This window comes from Musa acuminata, unplaced genomic scaffold (genome assembly GCF_036884655.1).
Source record: "Musa acuminata AAA Group cultivar baxijiao unplaced genomic scaffold, Cavendish_Baxijiao_AAA HiC_scaffold_1137, whole genome shotgun sequence".
Taxonomy (NCBI): domain Eukaryota; kingdom Viridiplantae; phylum Streptophyta; class Magnoliopsida; order Zingiberales; family Musaceae; genus Musa; species Musa acuminata.
In genome coordinates, this window is record NW_027021349.1 from 2,528,641 (window position 1) to 2,545,067 (window position 16,427).

The 16,427-nt window shown below is 37.0% G+C and overlaps 2 protein-coding genes across 6 annotated transcripts in view; one reads left to right on the top strand and one right to left on the bottom strand.

The window, feature by feature from the left end:
* LOC135581146 (elongator complex protein 6-like) overlaps nucleotides 1-11,468 on the bottom strand; it is a 28,483-nt gene extending 17,015 nt beyond the window's left edge. The window contains exons 1-5 of one of the 3 annotated variants that reach the window (XM_065178956.1): nucleotides 11,153-11,468; nucleotides 7,024-7,114; nucleotides 6,655-6,722; nucleotides 6,429-6,575; nucleotides 4,564-4,705 (exon numbers count right to left, since the gene is read on the bottom strand). In XM_065178956.1, the coding sequence (XP_065035028.1) occupies nucleotides 4,592-4,705; nucleotides 6,429-6,575; nucleotides 6,655-6,722; nucleotides 7,024-7,114; nucleotides 11,153-11,392 (660 nt within the window). In that variant the 5' untranslated portion in view covers nucleotides 11,393-11,468 and the 3' untranslated portion in view covers nucleotides 4,564-4,591. Of the gene's footprint in view, nucleotides 1-4,462; nucleotides 4,706-6,428; nucleotides 6,576-6,654; nucleotides 6,867-7,023; nucleotides 7,115-11,152 lie in introns of those variants that run through there. The other 2 variants (XM_065178954.1, XM_065178955.1) reach the window with 2 other exon arrangements.
* A 501-nt stretch (nucleotides 11,469-11,969) lies between these two features.
* On the top strand, nucleotides 11,970-15,033 carry LOC135671026 (probable serine/threonine-protein kinase PBL7). Of its 3 annotated transcripts, none has more exons than XM_065178893.1 (5): nucleotides 11,970-12,140; nucleotides 12,631-12,845; nucleotides 13,246-13,435; nucleotides 13,534-13,925; nucleotides 14,626-15,033. In XM_065178893.1, exons 1-5 carry the CDS (start codon nucleotides 12,071-12,073, stop codon nucleotides 14,947-14,949), a joined length of 1,191 nt encoding a protein of 396 aa, XP_065034965.1. In that variant the 5' UTR covers nucleotides 11,970-12,070; the 3' UTR covers nucleotides 14,950-15,033. The 3 variants fall into 3 exon arrangements, with proteins under 3 accessions (XP_065034965.1, XP_065034966.1, XP_065034967.1); XM_065178894.1 differs by having other exon boundaries at nucleotides 12,634-12,845; XM_065178895.1 differs by having other exon boundaries at nucleotides 14,476-14,655.
* Nucleotides 15,034-16,427: the final 1,394 nt, after the last annotated feature.

The window sequence follows — 16,427 nt, forward strand, 5'->3', positions numbered from 1 at the left end:
AAGATGAAGCAGAGGAACTACGCGAAGGCCTGAATTCCTATTTTCAAGATACCCATATCTCAGAAAAAGAAGTAGAGATACCGTATCCTCGAAAGCCTCAGAGGGAATTAATTGCAGCAGGACTGGAAGAAGAACTAGTAATGGAATACCCCCAGTTAGCAAAATTATCTCATCAGGTATATTCATCATCTGCTGTGTCAAATTACAGGCCACCGGCGGACTCAACCATGGGACCAGTAAATTACCCTCCGGCTGTGAATATAGAATCCACAAGCCAAAGGCCAGAATATGAAGGGCATTCAAGACAACCAAGGTTCAAGGCAAAGAACTTTTCAGAAGCCTGGAACCTCCCTTCAGCCTTTCAGCAGTAGGGAGCAATATTTATAATCCCATCCCAACTGGGAATGTTTGATGAAGTATTTATGAGGTGGGAATCAATAACGAAGAACTTGGTATCTTCACAAGGATTTACAGATCCTCTAGCAAAAATGGAGTTTATTGAAAATTTGCTCGGGGAAGCTGAAAAATTCTTGTGAAGATACCAAGTTCTTCGTTATTGTATGTTGTGAAGATACCAAGATACAAAGAACTATAGAAAGCTTAAAATGCTTACAAAGGATTGGACTTAGACTTCTTCTCAAGTAAGACTCTGGTTTTTCGACCGATGTCTTGCAAGAGTCTGAGCTAGAGGATATATAGAGAAAAGAGGATAGAACCGGGTACTCATTGGGCCCCATCGCATTCTTATCCCTTCATCTGATATATCTACTAAGCTTCCTGCTGAAGGAAAGCATATTCCTTGGTACAATTATTGATGACACTACGAGTGGCTCCCCGAGGCTCAACTCGTTTTTCTTGACAGCTAAGAAAAGCATATGCTCTACCCCACGCAACTTGTTTTTACTTGGCGGCTAAGAAAAGTAGATGCTCCAGTTGTTGCAGGTCTTACCTCTAAAGGCTAAAGCTAGTTGTCCTTTGTGAGACATCTTTTGCTAGAGATAGAGCCTTCTCCAGTTGTTGTTGCTGCTGGAGAACAACTGGTAACCAGTCCCTGTACCAGTTGTCTTTTCCACCGCTCCTTCTTTGATACTCTTCAGTCTTGATTAGGTGGATGTCTATGAATTGTTGTAATGCTTCACATGCTTGTCGGGAGGCTTCCTTTTGAATTGCTCCGAGTCTTCTTTCAGATAGTCCCATTTCGTCAAATGAGAGTCCTTCACGTGTCTTGGTTCTGAGCTTATCCATTTCTTGTTGGTATTGCAAGAGGAGGTCACCTGGTTTATTAGTTGATTCAGGCGTGCAGCGGCCTTGGGGTTTGGTTTGGCTTGAACTTCTTGAGTGGCTTCTAGGAGGAGTAATGATTCGTTCGGCCATCCTGCAACCAAAATATTTATTAGTCGGGATAAAGAGTCGGCTAGAATGTTACTATCTCCTTCGATGTGCTCAAATTTGACTTCCACGCCACTTCCAGTGATGTAGTCTACAAAGGACATCCATCGAACTCTAGATGGTTTGTTCTGAGTGGATTTATTGAAGAAGCTTATTATTGCTTGACAGTCAGTTCTGATGATAATTTCCCTTTTATCAAGAAAGTAAATCTTCAATGCCTCCAGAGTTTTCATGATTGCATGCATTTCAGCGTCTATAGTGGACTTGATCGGATTGTACTTTCCGCTGGCGATTTTGCTATTGCTGACCTTTTTAAGGATGGTATTGATACCAGGAAGGCTGTATTGATCCTTTTCGGTGATGTCGTTGAGCCTTTTGTAATTAAAAATCATCCTTTCCTTCCCCTTTCTTTCAGCTCCTGTTATGGGGTCCACCGTGGTTCCTGAATTAACAATTATAGCAGTAGTACGGTGCTTACTTTTGCTTGGTCTAATAACCCCTATTTCTAGTAGTGCTTTTACATGCTTGGAGAAAGCTTCCTTTGCTTGTGGTGTTAAATGTCTAAGGGGTTTGTCTTCCACCACGAAGTCTTGATTCTTAATTTCCAACTTGCAGGTTATCTTATTCTTTTTCCAATGTTTGAGGGGATCTTCTCCAATATAACCTTGGGCTTTTAACTAGTCTAGTAGGCTTCCAAACTTGGCCCTTATATCTTCATTGCTTTGCTGGGCTTCTGCAGAGTAAAATACTGCCTCCTAGATTTGGATATAGTCATCTTCTTCCAAATCTAGTTCTTCTATTGCTGCGGCTGTTGAGATATAGGGCAAAGTATTAATAGTCGTTAAGTTTTTGTAAAACGTAACCGTGTTACCTTCAATCCTAACTCCTCCTTGCATTGCCCTTATAAAATTACATCCTATTATCATTTGAATATCATCCCCAAGCTTCATTGAGAACGCATAGGTATAAGGAATCCTGAAAGTGTTGTTCCCAATAGTCATTTTGCCTCCCCTTAATTTTTTGTTTGCTGTCGTTTTGGAGGTGATCCCACTGAAATGCACCACATAAGGGTTTTCTTCTATTGCAGCTTTTGGTACAGCCTTCTCGTCTATGCAACAAGTGGTAGCACCTGTATCTAGTATAGCATTAACTTCAAAAGGGGGAATATTCAGAATTTCCATATGTACCTTTAAGTTGAAGAGCATATTCTTAGATCTTCTTGATCCTCCCGTTTCCTTTGTTTCCATAGAGAGGATTTTCTGAGTTTCTTCCTCCAAGAGAACAAGGGCCTCTTCATTCTCTTCTTCTTCGCTTTCTTCAGTTCTTCTTTTTCCAAACCTTTGTATTTCTTTCAGGAGATCGACCTTCTCTAGCCTTAACCGATCTACTTCCAGTACTTCCCCTTCCAATTTGTCATATTTTTTTATATGCATGCATATAATATATTTTGATCATAATTCATATATTTTTATGTTTATAAAATATATACATCCATATTTAGCTCATGATTAGCTCATGATGATTATGTAATTCAAAATATGTTTTCCAAAATACATTATATAGATAATTTATACAATAACTATTTATAGTGAATTAAACTTACACTTACCTGATTGAAATAAAAAATGAAAATATCAATGAAAGACCATGTTCCTTAATAATCGAGTAGGATAGAAAGCAATTCATTTATCAAATTCAGAGTATATGATCATAAGATATCTCAATTAAGAACTCTACCCATTGAATTATTGATTTATAATAATTCATTACAATAATCTATAAAAAGTTGATAAAATCTATCATAAAATAAACTATACTCAATCTGAAAATTCATCTTGAATCCGTCATCAATTTTTGAATAATTCACTTTAAAACTAAATGAACTAGTTAGTATCAATCAAACCATCACATAATTCTATTAAAAAATTTTACTTTACTGTTTTATCTACCCAAATGATATTGAATTATTATGAAATTTTTTAGACAACTAAGAGATATAAAAACTAAATACACATCAAATTTTAACTTAAAATATAATTATTTGGAGGCTAAACTACCGTCCTAATTCAACTACCAACACATATTATGTTTTGTCAAAATTGGGTTGGGACTATGTGAATTTATAAATCTCGTATCTTGGTGCACAAAAGTAATATTCACTCAATTCCAAATCCCACGTAACCCTAAGGAAACTTTTGAAAATATATCAAAATGTTATAACCTAATCATATTGGTAAGTGGGTCAATTTAGCTCGAATAGAATCTCTTCTAAAAAAATAAGAGATTATGAGTTCCTCATATTGGGACCATAATAACTTTATGTATCAATCTTAGATTAAAATAATACTAGAGGTTTTAGAATCATAAGAAATTCATACAAAATTTAATCAAAAATTAAAAATAAATTTAAAGTCTAAGGTACTCAAAAGTAACTAAATAAAAACAAAACTAAACCCCTAGGTATAACAAAAGATGAATTGAATTTTTTTTTTCCTCAATCTTGAGCTAGAGTTTCTTGGCCTTCATAAAGATGTGGTGAAAAGCTAATAGAATGGCTTAAGAAAGAGATTAAAGATGGTGAGTTATCATGTTGCTTAAGAAGTTATCTCAGTATTTTTCTCACTTTTATGTATCTCAATATTTTTACTATTAACACTCTTCTTCTTTCATGTATCTTAATATTTTTAGCTCAATAATTTACTGATATCTCTCGCGTAAAAGCATTTAATCCTTCGTACGAAGGTCAATCACTCAAGCACGCATTCAGATTGTCAACCCCACTAGATAGTGCATATCGAATGTTTGATATTGTGGTTATCCTATTTATTGACCCAGCCACCAAACCCTTAAATAAGTGTTAATCCTTTTTGCCTTGCATTTGATCCTTTATGAAACCATTCTTTTCTTATTTCGGATCGTTCTCGGGCTTCCTGATTGATTTCGTTAGGTTACAATGCTGGTTTCACATGTCATGTTGACCTGAGAAAGTTCCGCGATTTGATTGACAAGCATCCTCCAAAACATCATCCATGGCCACCGATATAACAGTTAGTCACCACTCTGTCGACCAGACTATTCAAACCGATGGATGCTCAAACGTATGTTTCCAAACATAGAAGCATACTACATTACTATGGCATTTATGTCCAAAATGATAAATGTCTAGAGAGGTACCTTTAGTAGGAACTTATTGCAAACATGCTTAGAATCGACTCCCGGGATAGAAGAACTCGACACCATTCTCCTTCACTTTGAATTGGAAACTATGAAGTTTCTTGATCAACCCTCCTGGGGCATCCTTGATTATGACAGTCATCTGTTACAATGATACGAATTCTTTAGTATTTACTACCAGGTAGATCAATTAAAATGAGAAAAATCAAGATTATTCATTTAGCACTATGCTCCTCCAAATGGAAACTGTTTTGGTAAAAAAGATAAATGCTGTGCAATTTCTCACCATGTGTTTGAATAAAACACTTTTTAAGAACAAAACACAACATGTTGCAGTAGGATTCGGCTATACAGTATAGCCAAAAAAACCTAGGTTACTCGAGGAAGGCGACATTAACGAACCCAGATAATAAATTTCAACAGGAACATATTGATGTAATTATAGAAATCATATGGTCTATACAATATGCCAAAAAAACCTAGGTTACTCAAGAGCGACGTTATCAAACCCAACTAATAAGTTTCAACAGGAACATATCGATGTAATTATAGAAATTATATACCATACTGAAGCAACGTTAACAGTCAATGGAAATTTTTTACTTTTCCTGGTAATTGCAAGGCATTTGATGGAGATAGAAGTGGGTTGAAAATCAAAGGCTCATTTATGCTCATCTGCATTATAAGATATAGATGATGCAAGGGTAATTTACAAATATGAATTTTACTAAAGTCAACTTAAGAAGATAAAATATGATAGTGACAAAGACTAAAATGGACACATGTAAAAGTTAAGTTACATTACCATGTCAGACCAGATGCTACTGGAATCGTTCTCTAAAATTTTCAGTCACTAGGTTTTCATTTTCAGTCACTAGGTTTTCTATAAAATTCTGAGTAGGGTGCATTTTGGTTCCACGGAAAAGTAAAAGAAAGATGGTATTCCTTAGAAAACTTCTTTTCCAAGGTTTGTTTGCTAGGAACAATAGAATTCTTAAAAGTTATTTTCCAGATTCTTAGGAAAAAAATAACATCTTGTCTTCTAAATTTTTCGTTGAAAAATCAAAAAGGGAACACTATGAAACCAATGTAGGATCATAGGATACATTGTCATATGGCAATTTGTGACATTTGCAAAAGACCCCCTAAATTAATATGTTTTACTTAAAAGAAATGTAAATTAAAAAAAAAAAAGATTCAGCAACATGTTCATGTTGAAAGAAAATGGGATACTACTAGAACTTGAAGGCAATAGGTTATGAGAGTTTTCCTGGAGGAGCTTCCTATATGTTTCCTACAACATTTCACCAATTCATATTCTAGTTCAGCCATTTTTACAGTGCATCTCTAGTTCAGATTTTCAAATTACATGTCCAAACTAAGCGACTCACTTTTATATCATTCATTTCTTCTTCAACCAGCTAGTCTGTTCCATGTCTAATACCATTTCTCAAAACAGTATAATAAAAAGGTATGACTATCATGAAAAAGGTAGATATATTGCTTCCAAAAATCCTATCTTTATCCCAACTCACATGGAATGAATTGTTCCCGTACAAACATCCTACTTATCACACTAGAATCACATGAAACAACAGCCATCAATGATTCTCAGCATTGACATACATATCATGTGTAGGAAAAATGGTAAGAAGGCAAATCAACTTATTGCTTGGCACAATGACTAAGAAACAGACATCATCTCCTAAAAAATTAAAGGGTTTACAACTTTGACCACAAAGTACCTCATTGAAAACATTAGCACCAGAATAATGTAAATGACAAGGCATCAGGGGTAAGAAAATCTATTGATATTTACTGGTGAAACAAATATATAGACCTATGTTACTAAGAATTGCATTTACCTGTCCATGGACATCAGCAGCTATACCAGTAGATAAAGTTTCTGCTTTTATCAGAATGTCAGAGATGTAGTCAAGATGTGAAAGCATCTGCAGAGCTTCATCACTTGAGTGAATATCTTCATGATTCAGAATCACTAGAGAGCAGTCCTAATTGTTGAATCAAAGCAACTTAGCAACAATAGTGAGAATCAATTATTGGACACAAAGAAAAATCATCTATTTTTACCATTTCAGAGGTAAGGCTTCTGCAGTACTGTAGAAAGTCCAACACGTGTTTGGCAGAGCCATGAGCAGCTATTTCCAAATGAGAGAGATCGTCAATTATAATAGTCGTCCAGCCTCCATTGTAATCCTTTGACCTAATAGCTTCTATAGACCTTAAAATTCTATTATACAAATCCATAAATCCAATTTCTATGTCATTTTCACCCTTTTCATCTGCGATTGAAGTATAAATGGAATGGATAAAAGATGAAACCGGATCAGCGCATCATGCAACAAAGATTCTAACAAGCAAATAATCAGGAGTATACTATCATAGTGAACAGACAGAGCAAGAAAAAAATGGTAAAATGATTGAAAGTCAGGAGCATACTTGAAAGCCTCCGCTCGCCTAGAAACTCTAAATTAAGCAAGTCAATAAAATGAAGTTTATTCTTGTTCCTTTGTACTGATAGATTGCATCCCTGAATAAAACAAGAAATGCTAATGAGGTTGCTGACATCATAATAATATGCTGTGTGACAGGATAAGACAATAAATAGTGTGATGGATCAGGCAAGACCATCACAAACTAGAGGAAACGTATATACTCAAAACCAAACACTAATCAACACAAAGAGCATTAAGAAATTCTATTATTTAGCATTATAGAAATGATGCCATGGAATAAACATTACTAGTATCTCCAATTCAACTCTAAATATATTATACACTATACAGAAGCGTATATTAAATATGCTTAGCTTTTCGGATTCTTGGTCCTATTTTTCCCAATGCATATAAATATGATTCTAAACATATACAAATGCAGATCCTATCGAGAGTACACTGGGAATGCCAGCTAGTTGTGACATCTTTCATCTCTAATATCCTCAGAAGTTTCAAGAATAATGCTAAGTGGCAAGAACATTGCAATAGCATCAGACTAACATGAAAATTACAGAAACATTTTAATGGAAGGGATTAAAGTCAGTAGATATCACAATAAGAAGCAAAATAAAAACAAAATATTTCAGGAAACAAAGTAAATAAGGAACAAAAATCTAAGAAAACAAAAAAATAAAGTGTGCAGCATCTGGACCACAAAAGGATACATACAAATGTAGTAATAAAAAAAAGTTTAAACACAAAAAAATATTGTCAAGATAAAGTTAACTATTAACAAAATAATACTTAAACAATTCTCCATATAAGAGAAGTATAAAGCCATGAATTTTTAATCTTCATCATGTAAGTGCTTGTGCTCTAGTCAAAAGCACTTGCGCTATTCAAAAAATCTAGCTGGTGTATGAAACATTTTCAAGAAATTTGTATTGAATAAATAACAAATATTAATCTCATAAGGCAAGCTTTAACTGTTACATGGTGAAGACCATGTGCGAGAAGTATCTGGGGTCTATTAAATGATTATGAGCCAGTGATTTAAATAGGTGCTCAGGCGCTCGCCTAAGTGCTCGGGCAAGGCGATGCAAGGCTCGAGTGCCTCGTGTGTGGACGAGGCGACGTGCTTCAATGAGGCGCCGCTTGGGCACTCGCCCGAACCTAGGTGTCAGACACTTCGAGCGAGCACCCAGTTCAAATAAGGCAACCGAACCAGACTTTTATGTTTGGATTGGTTCAACAGTAGTTAGTAACACAATTTCTTACTCTCAAAAGCCACCCTTCATACTCGCACGACCCCGCTGACGCTTTCTGTTGCTGCCTCCACCGAAGACGCAACGGATCGAGCCTTCCTCTGTTGCCAACGGACGGGTCCGACGGCCTAGCAAGAGCCCGTAGCTTCCTTCCATTGTCACTACATGTGCAGTTCCTTCCATTGTTGAGGGAGAGGACCACAGGTTCCTTTGCCACCGATGGACGCCCTTTGGAGCTTCCGCTGCAGCTGCTACTACTATCCGCAGCTTCCGTCGTTGCTACCGTTTGCAACACTACTGCGGTTGTCTTAAACTAATCCTCCATCAATGCTGCTGCCAGCTTCTCACCGCTGTTGCTACCACTTTCCACTATCGGTTTTCACTCTCAATGACCCTGTTATCCCCCTCTATTATTATTAACAGTTCTTTTCTCCCCCTCTAACTATTGTTAACAGTAAGTAATATATTGTTAATAGTAGATTTTTAATTTAATATCATATTTTTATTTAAATAATAATATTTATTAATTATATTATATTTTTTTATATTTTAATATTTCAAAGCACCTCACTTCGCTCGAGCGAGCGCCTAGCGCCTCGGTTGTTTTGGGACCTTGGTGCATTTTGGCATCTAGCGTTTTTTAAATTACTGTTATGAGCTATTCCAAATGAATGGAAGAAAACATTTTATTGTCTAAACAAAAAATAAAACAAAGTTTACAAGCTATTACAAATAACATAATATACAATATATTAAAATAAATTTATAAGATATGATATGAAAGTTCAAAATGTGATTAAACAAACCTTTAAAATAAAAGGCAATGATTGACAAACAACTCTTAATTTTGTGTTTGATAAAATTTCATCCAGAGAACCTTGAAGCTATTTCATGAGAAAGCTTGATCACACAACATATACTTTTGTGTTTGTATTTTCATGAGAAAGCTATTTCATGAAATATATAGTATTTCCAGAATTATAGTATATATTTCACATTTTAAATTCCACAAATAGTTCTAGTTAGTCCATAACTCTTCGACTTTACTTCTCTTTTTCTCTTACAATTTCTATAACAAAAAACACCATCAACTTATGTTATGTGGTCAAGCTTTATGCAAGTAAGCTAGAGGTGCATGACATTAAGATATTCCTATTGAGCAGTAGAGGTGCATTTTCAATTAGCACTTAATATCAAGAAAATAGAAAGTACCAAATGAAAGGAAGAAAACATTTAAATATATAAAAAAAAAAAAACAAAGTTTATGAGCTATTCCAAATAACATAATATACAATATACCAAAATAAATTTATAAGACATGATATGAAAGTTCAAAATGTGATTAAACAAACTTTAAAAAAACAATGATTATTAAATACTCTTAATTTTGTGCCAAAAAATTTAACCGCAGAAGTTATTTACTCATCAACCAAATTTAAAAACAAAAAGATTCCAGAAAAGAAAAAAAAAGAAAAGAAACATCGGCACCTGCAATTAGCTATGATAATACAATTAAAAATTCAAGAATAGTAAGAGGTGAGAAAGTCAATTCTGTTTATTATAGTGTTGCATCAAGATTGATCATACATCCTCACCATTTATACAAATAAAGATGGTTTTACTATACATAACCGAGATTAAGTTTCATGTAACATGATGATTAGGAAACATCATACTGTTTTGGTTGATGAAAATAGAGTAAATAAGAACTCTAAACTAGAACTTTCCAAGATAATTTCAAAGCCAAGTGTGTTTTGTTGCACAAATACAGTCAAGGGAATTATAATTGCATAAGCTGGGAATAACTGCATTTAGTTTAGTTGGTCAAATAATGTAAAGTTCAACCTTAGACCTAAATTGATTTTAGGGTAAATTTTCTCAAAAATAATTTCTAAGATTCAACATGCAGAAGATACGCCACATAAGTAAAAAAGCCACAAGAGATCAAGTGTCTTTTTATAACTATAATTAAAGAAATCTTAGAACAAGATACAATGCATAGTAGATCTAGCTTCATGTTAATATGAAATGTTAACAAATGGGCAGCTAGATAAAACGAATGCTTTTTTTATTCCAACTTCCTCTTTTTTTTTTCTCTCTCATATTTCCCTCTCTTATCTGTGCCAAAAATCGACATTTAGTTTATGTTTTAGAGAAAAAAAGAAAGAAAAAAAAAAACTCAATCACCAAATTCTAGGTTTCCAAGTCTTCAAGGAAAACAGAAACAGGGAAAACTAAAACGTAAAGGCACGAAAGCAATATATCACGTGAGAGGCCTCGAGTGTATCAGATATTGTTCATGAAACTCATCGTTCTTTCACTTTGGACTGGCACGAGAAGAGGATTAAACAGACACAATCTTTTACCTAAATCATTCCCATAATTCTCTCCATATAATTTTGACGAATAAAATGAAGATGCGTTCATGAAGCTGAAACAAACAGCAGTGCGGAAGGCGATCGACAAAATCTCGCAAGTGCAGTTATGAGAAATAAATAAGCAGAAACTCAACCAATCACTTCTTGATACCGTCGTGAGTGACAACAGCAGGGGAGAGGTGTTCGACAAAATGCCACGAGGGCAAGGCATGAAAAATACATAGGCAGAAACTCAACCACACTTCTTGACAACATCGTGGGCAACAACAGCAAGGTTGAGAGATGTCCATCAAATTTCTACGAGTGCAATCATGCGAAACAAATAAGCAGAAACCCAACCGATCACTTCTTAGTACTATTGTAGACGAAAACAGCAGAAATCCAGCCAATCACTTCTCGACATCATCGCGGGCGGGAAAAACAGGGAGACAAGTGTTCGATAAAATACCATAAAGGAGCGACACATTGAGGATCCGAGAACTCGGCTTACCATCTTCCGAAGGACACGGTCGTAATGTGAGAAAGGCTGCGCGAGACCGAGGAAGACAACGGTCCCATCGCCTTCGGTGGAGAGAGCGCGCTTCAAGAAGTGGTGGAGGACGAAGGCGCCGCTCGTCTCGACGCAGTCCTCGACGAAGGCGAGGCGCCACGGGGGGGAGCCACCGCGGCCGAGCCCCAACGCCTCTTCGAGGAGATCGGGATCGCGTGGAGGAGGAGGAGAAGGGTTCATCTCGCCTCGCCTCGCCTCGCTTTCCCGGACGCGATCGCCTCTTCGTTGCGCTGCTTTCTATTGGTTCAAGAAGCGGTTCTCCACAGACTATACGCACCTCGCATACCTGTCCGATACGGTAAGGGGAACGGGTCGGGTTTTTTTGGTATCAGACCCTATTCGATCCACTTAAATTGGATTCGAATCTCCATCTATCCGATGTGAAACGAGTATGCATAATTTAACGGGTATCGGATTCGACACGGATTCGGGCATTCATTCCTTCGGTAATAACCGGTTGAAATCTCTTTTAGAGTTGAATTCCCATCAATTGCGGGACCCGTTAAAGCCTGCAACTACAAGCGGGTACGGCGGCGGGTAGCGTCAGCCAATGGGAACCCGTGTTTGAGGGACTAAAATGGAGACGCGTACGGAAACGTATTCGCTGAAATCAAAACCATTGGATCCACTGATTGAACGGTGGAGATCTCATGTTTCCTCCGATTAAATTTGGTACTTCTCGCAGACGGTCGTTTTCCGCTCGCTGTAAATATATACTCCCTCAAAAAGCTTTCCGTTTGGTGTCCGTAAATAGTTAACGACGTCCTTTCTTGTTCGCTTCGTCCCAGCTAAGCGAATAACTAAGAAAGCAGAGACAGCGAGAGGAAGAGTTGGGAGAAATTGGTGGGGAAGAAAGAGATGGGGAGCGGCTGTTTCGCCTGCACCGGACCGAAGGTGGACGAGAAGGATCGGATCCAGCAAGCCATAGGTATTGGAACGTGAATCCATCGAAAAAGATGGCAGCTTTAGACTCCTTTGGTTGTGTGTCTTCAAGATGATCGGCTCGTTCGTCGATGAGCTTGTTTACTTGTTAATGCGTGAAACGAATTGATTATGCTCCTCCTTTCGAATTGTTTAGACTTCACATGGAACAAAATCTGCGTCTAAATCCATCTACTCTCGCGGTGGGTTAATGGATTGGAAAAGCAAAAGAGCACTCTTTTCTCTAATTTACAGATGAATCCGCATCGGTGTGCTTCAGAACTTGAAGCCACACTTTGCAAAAGAAGATTTTGTTTAGTTAATTTGATTTTTCATGTCTAATTTTGTGCACAGCATTTGTCAATTGGCTAAGAAATATGAAAAGTTTTACCAAAATTTATAGGCTAAATCCATTGCCTTTCGGAAACATCCAGTTACAAGTGAGTCATAAGAATTCTTTGTATTCTGTCCTATTTTACTTCATGTTCTTCTTCTAGCAGATACACTGAAATGCACTGCGTCATGGGATGTTAAGAACCATAGCCCATGGAATGAGGGGGAGACATCCAGTAGTGGATCACGACCAATCGCTGCTCATACATTTTCATATCGTGAACTGGCTGCGGCAACCAAGTTCTTCAGGGCTGATTTCCTTCTAGGGGAGGGAGGATTTGGTCGAGTATATAAAGGCATGCTGGAAAGTGGCAATCAGGTCAGCGAATGTTTTGTGACAGCATTTCTTTTTTGCTTATCTTATTTTGTGTTCATCAAACATTAGCAAGTTGCAAATCTAAGTTTATAAATTAGAAATGTGCATGTTTTTCTTGAATTTTAAGGTGTGTTGATCTCTGGGTAACTACTTTTTGAATAAACCATAGAGTATTTCTCCACCTATAGTTCTATTTGGCAATCTGATGATTTTACCTAAGGATGTCTTTAATAGTAACAGTTGTGGTTTCTTTTTGGTCTGTTGGTTTGAGAATTTCATCGCATCTCCTATATGATAAATGGAGGACTAGGTTTTAGGTACCATTTAAAGTTGAGAAGAAGATTTTACTCAACGTACATAAGTATCAAGTTGGTGACACACACTTTGCTGTTTTTTGGGCTAGATTGTTGCTATAAAGCAGCTCAATCCCAATGGCCTGCAAGGAAACAGGGAATTTCTTGTCGAAGTTCTGATGCTGAGCCTACTGCACCATCCCAACCTTGTTAATTTGATTGGTTATTGTGCTGATGGAGATCAAAGACTATTGGTTTATGAATACATGCCATTGGGATCACTGGAGGACCATCTTCATGGTATACTACTTTCATGCAGCCTGAGTATCATACTCCTTTAAATTAGTAGACACTTATTTGTTCAAAATGATATTTATGTGTTCGTGTGGTTACGACAGACCTTTCTCCAAATAAGAGGAGGCTCGACTGGAACACGAGAATGAAAATAGCTGCTGGGGCAGCGAAAGGATTGGAATATTTGCATGATATGGCCAGCCCTCCTGTTATATACCGTGATTTAAAATGTTCTAACATTTTGCTAGATGAAGGATATCATCCCAAGTTATCTGATTTTGGCTTGGCAAAGCTTGGTCCAGTAGGTGATAACACTCATGTCTCCACCAGGGTGATGGGTACATATGGGTATTGTGCTCCTGAATATGCGATGACGGGGCAGCTGACAGTAAAATCAGATGTTTATAGCTTTGGTGTTGTTCTTTTAGAGCTCATAACTGGAAGAAGGGCAATTGACAATTCTAGAGGAGCAGAAGAGCACAATCTTGTTGCATGGGTAAGGATCCTGTCCTTTAATGGATATATCTTTCCATTTGTCTCCCCTAGAACTGTTTTACACCTTTACTTGTGCTTCTTTAAATGGTGCCAATCTATCATTTGTCTGGTTAGCGTTAATATTGCATATATATCATCATATGAAAAATAGTTCAATTAGAGTCATTCAATTTTTAAGTTCATAAACAGAGTACGAGCATGTCAACCTTGATGTTTCCATGAAGAGGAAAACATCGTGGGAGTTCAGTTCAATTTCTATCATTCTTTCCTGTTTCGGTACCAATTCTCCCCTATGTAGACTCGACTAGACTCCCAACACCAACTAGCATTCCTATAGGCACAACTTCTGTCAGTACTTTTTGAGACAGATTGAAGTTTGCTTCTAAACATACTTGATCTAGGCAATATTGAGCCAGTCAGGTATCTAGATCACAGCTGACTTGAGATATCTAGTTCGGACCAAATTTGTTCCTGAAATAGAAGTCAGTCTTCTGTTTACTCTCATTTCTGATCATTGAGTGTTGCCTTTTCCTTTAACTTCTGTTTTCTAGGTTCTTTGCTTGAGGCTTAAGAGATGAAGGGAAAAAAAAGCCTTGTTGTTATTCAAGGGAAAAATGCTCAACTCTTCCTTCTGATCTAGTTATTTTTTTGCTTGGATTATTTGATGTAGTAATGCTAGTTAATATGCTGTTTGGTTACAGGCGCGACCAATGCTCAACGACAGGATGAAATTTCGACAGATTGCTGATCCAGTTTTTCAGGGCCAGTATCCTCCAAGGGGCTTATACCAGGCACTTGCTGTTGCTGCAATGTGTGTTCAAGAGCAGCCTTCAATGAGGCCTCTGATGGCTGATGTTGTTACAGCTCTTTCTTACCTGGCTTCACAACCTAACAAACCCGAGAACCAACAGAGACCAAACACCTATAGGCTTACAGCAACCAGCACTCCTCATCGAGCGAGAAGAGATGGCGAAAAGAAACTGAGGTGGGGATCTGAAAGTGATCAGTTGAGGAGGTTGAAGTGAAATCAGTTGATACCCTTTCATGAGCTAAAGGTTGTATGTACCATCCTTTGAAAGAGTAGATGGAAGTAGATATGCTTTGTCACAGATTAGAGCTTATCATCGGCGTCTCTTTTGGTTGGCTTATTGTTGTCCGATTACTAAAATGTATTCTCTTTTTTATGGATATATGATCATGGTTCATTGTATCCAAGTAAACCTGCAAACAGCATGCACTTTTTTGCCGTTCTTTTGTTTACATGGTATTAAAATGTAGAAAGTTACACTGTTTGTATTCTTTTAAATCTTGTAGAATGAAGTGTTTGTATTTTTTTTCTTGCTATTCTTTAATATGACTAGTATTTCCCTCAATTATTGTCTGCTTGATCTCAACTCTTTATTTATTGGCAATGTTGGGTTAGCATTGTTTTTGTTGTAGATGTTGGGCTGACAGCCCATATTCAGCCCATGTGGACTTTATCAGCCCACACCCCCCTCTTAACCTAACCCTAGATCAATATAAGGGGGTGTGGTGGCTGCATTTTGGCAAGGAGGTGGCTGCGTTTTTTGGGCAGAAAAGGGCAGCAACGTGGTGATCTTCACAGCAGCAAAGAGGAGAAGAAAAAGACAAAAAAACAAGAGAAAGAAAGGGAAGAAAACAAGGATAACGTAGAGAAACTGTTCTCAATCATCTAGCAATGTTCTCATTTCAGGTTAGGTCAAATCTACAGTAGACTCTTGCTGTGATTACTTGGGGAGGTTTTAGATATCGTGGACAGTGACGTGATCCTTGTATCCCAGTTGTTCTCTTGTGATTGTTGCTAAGGTTTAGGGTAAAAGATTGAGATTTGTATATTCATTATTCTCATAGTGGATTATCTTTAGTTTGCCCCGTGGTTTTTACCTTTCACATTGGAGGGATTTTCCACGTATATTTTGGTGTTCTATTTGATTGTGATTTCATTTAATTTCGCTGCATATCATGGTCTGCTAGTATTTGTTCATATACAAAGGTTATTCCGCTTTATATCCCTATCAACTGGTATCAGAGCAAAGGTTTTGGTGATTTAATTTTTATATTTGAATATGGAGGCCAGTAATGTTTCTCGCATGATTAGTTTAAATGGAAACAATTGGATGATATGGAAACCAAGAATGGAAGATCTCTTGTATTGCAAAGATTTGTATGGACCTTTGCAAGGGGATAGTGCAAAACCCACAACTATGACAGATGATGAGTGGAAGAGGTTAGATCGAAAAACAATTGGGTTTATTCGACAGTGGCTTGATGATAGTGTCTTTCACCATGTTTCTACTGAAATTTCTACATATTCCTTTTGGAAAAAGTTGAAAAGTCTCTATGAAAGAAAAATAGTTGGCAACAAAGTTTTTTTTATCAAAAAACTTGTGAACCTAAAATATAGAGAGGGTGCTTCTATTACTGAGCATTTGAATGAAATGCAAAGTATTACTAACCAGTTATCCTCTATGAAAATATCTCT